We start from the raw sequence: 1,923 nt of genomic DNA, 5'->3' as shown, positions 1-1,923 counted from the left end.
GGTTTTCCAAGCGTTTTTCTTCGAAATTTAGTTGTATTCAGCAATGTCTTTCCGTTCTGCTCGTCGTTAGTACCGGCTTCCTTATTCTTCCGAACCTTGTTCACCATATGGAAGACCTTCTGATACTGCCTTTTGAGTAAGATTTCAGCATACTATCCCCTCTTCGTTGGCTTCCTCTTTTCGCAGTCTTCGTTACTTTGGAAACTCCTGGGAGAAGTTCTGTGGCTGCTACATGCTAAGCCTAGTTCTACGACAGCGGTTTCTAGGCTGAAAGCGAATGCCCTAGGCGTATGCTGCTCCGCCTTAGCTTGGTGTCCTATTAGCGGGGGCGAAGTACCGGGCTGTCGCTTAGAATCATCCCTTCCTAGATTCGCTTGCCATTAAAACAGGAGTAGCAGGAAAGGGATACTCTTCAGTTTGATATAGTTACTTCCAGCAAAGTTTTACACCCGATGGCCAATTAGGAAGCCTTAATCGCTATTTATATTCATTACAAAGTTTAAGCTAACTAAGCTCGACTATATGCCGTGTTTTTACCTGAATACTCGAACTGATCCAAGCCCTCAACATTTTGTAGATCGATGCAGAAACGCGAATTATTGAAAATAACCAACTATCGTTAAGTGGAATTGGTGAAATATGAAGTGAACTTCTTTTATGGTAATTTCTATTCAATAGTGATATTGAAACTAACATTTTCCAAGGCACAACGTTGCTTAATATTTGATCGGAGTTAATATTATTAATTTCTTCATAGTCTCGTAATTCTAGAATCGAATTTCATTTTCTATCCATCCCACCAATGAGGAAACACGGGTATAAACATCTGGACTGCCCGTTCCACAGGTTCGGTGACCAAATGAAACTATCCCGATAAGAAGTGATCGATCCCAGCTCACAAGTGGGCCTCCTGAGTCAGCCTGAATGGTAAATAGCGCAATTAGCATTTTTGTTGAATGTTATAAGGAGAGGTCCCAGTAAGAAAGTCTTTTGTAATATACAAACCACTTACATAGCAAGCTCCTCGGTATAGTCCGGCATCCGCACAAACATGGGTTGGTCCAATCAAAAAGCTTCTTCTGCATTGCTGGTCTGATACTGTCCTTAAATTGAGGGTCTGAAGAATTTCAGGCAAGGGTAAGTTTTGGTTTACAAATCCCCAACCTGACAACCGACACGGAACACCCCCAGGTACATAGGCACCACTACGAAATTGTATAGGACGTATGTGGTTACTCCATGTAAATGGAATTATTACTTTGATCATTGCAATATCGTTTTGGACAAATTCTACGTATTGCGGATGCAGTCGTATCCGTTCAACATGATGGCGGATTCCACCAGATGATCTTCTTAGGGTTCCAACTACGACTGATATCTGAGATGGATGCTTTCCAGGAAGGCAATGGGCAGCGGTTACAATATGGAACTGAGTGATAATAGATCCTCCACAGAAATGATCCCAGCGATTTGGTGCTAAGTTTTGTAAGGATACTTGGTATGGGATTGGGCTACGTGCAGCTATGCCGCCAACGATAAATTCATTGTTTTCTTCTTCCCGGTCCTGAGTGAATGCTGAAATATTGTAGAAAATGGAACCACATGGGCCTTACTTTAGCAACAAAAATATGTAAAAGAGATTTTATTTTTCTTCACTCAAATATTAGAAATTACTAATAAGCTACGTTTATCTTTACTTTAAAAAAATTGTATGATTAAAATTTGATCTGAGGAGTTATCATTATGTAATGAGTCACATCTCTCGGTGTTATACATACCGCATTGGAAATAAATAAATAAATAAATAGAGATTAACAAAAATTTCGCGATGAAAGATACTTTAATTCCTTCCGATTTCATTTTCAAAAAATAACTAGCTTCGCTGCATTTTTGTTAAGACTTTTATATCCACATTCAATTGCG

At 39.6% G+C, this 1,923-nt stretch overlaps 1 protein-coding gene across 1 annotated transcript; it reads right to left on the bottom strand.

Annotated features, from left to right (window-relative positions):
- Positions 1 to 698: 698 nt before the first annotated feature.
- LOC119659719 (chymotrypsin-2-like) lies at positions 699 to 1,923 on the bottom strand. The gene is made up of 3 exons (XM_038067974.1): positions 1,779 to 1,923; positions 1,013 to 1,575; positions 699 to 920 (listed from the first exon to the last, which is right to left on the bottom strand). The coding sequence occupies exons 1-3, from the start codon at positions 1,858 to 1,860 to the stop codon at positions 768 to 770; spliced, it is 798 nt and encodes a 265-aa protein (XP_037923902.1). The 5' UTR covers positions 1,861 to 1,923; the 3' UTR covers positions 699 to 767.

This window comes from Hermetia illucens, chromosome 6 (genome assembly GCF_905115235.1).
Source record: "Hermetia illucens chromosome 6, iHerIll2.2.curated.20191125, whole genome shotgun sequence".
NCBI lineage: Eukaryota > Metazoa > Arthropoda > Insecta > Diptera > Stratiomyidae > Hermetia > Hermetia illucens.
Note: the sequence above shows the minus strand (reverse complement) of the source record. Positions and strands in the feature narration are given on the sequence as shown.

Bases quoted from the DNA above. Each gene is read 5' to 3' on its own strand.
- LOC119659719 (XM_038067974.1), bottom strand. From the start codon at position 1,860: ATGAAATCGGAAGGAATTAAAGTATCTTTCATCGCGAAATTTTTGTTA. The intron at 1,576-1,778 runs GTATGTATAACA...ACAATATTTCAG, and splicing joins ATTTATTTATTTCCAATGCG to CATTCACTCAGGACCGGGAA. The intron at 921-1,012 runs GTAAGTGGTTTG...TTTACCATTCAG, and splicing joins TATACCGAGGAGCTTGCTAT to GCTGACTCAGGAGGCCCACT.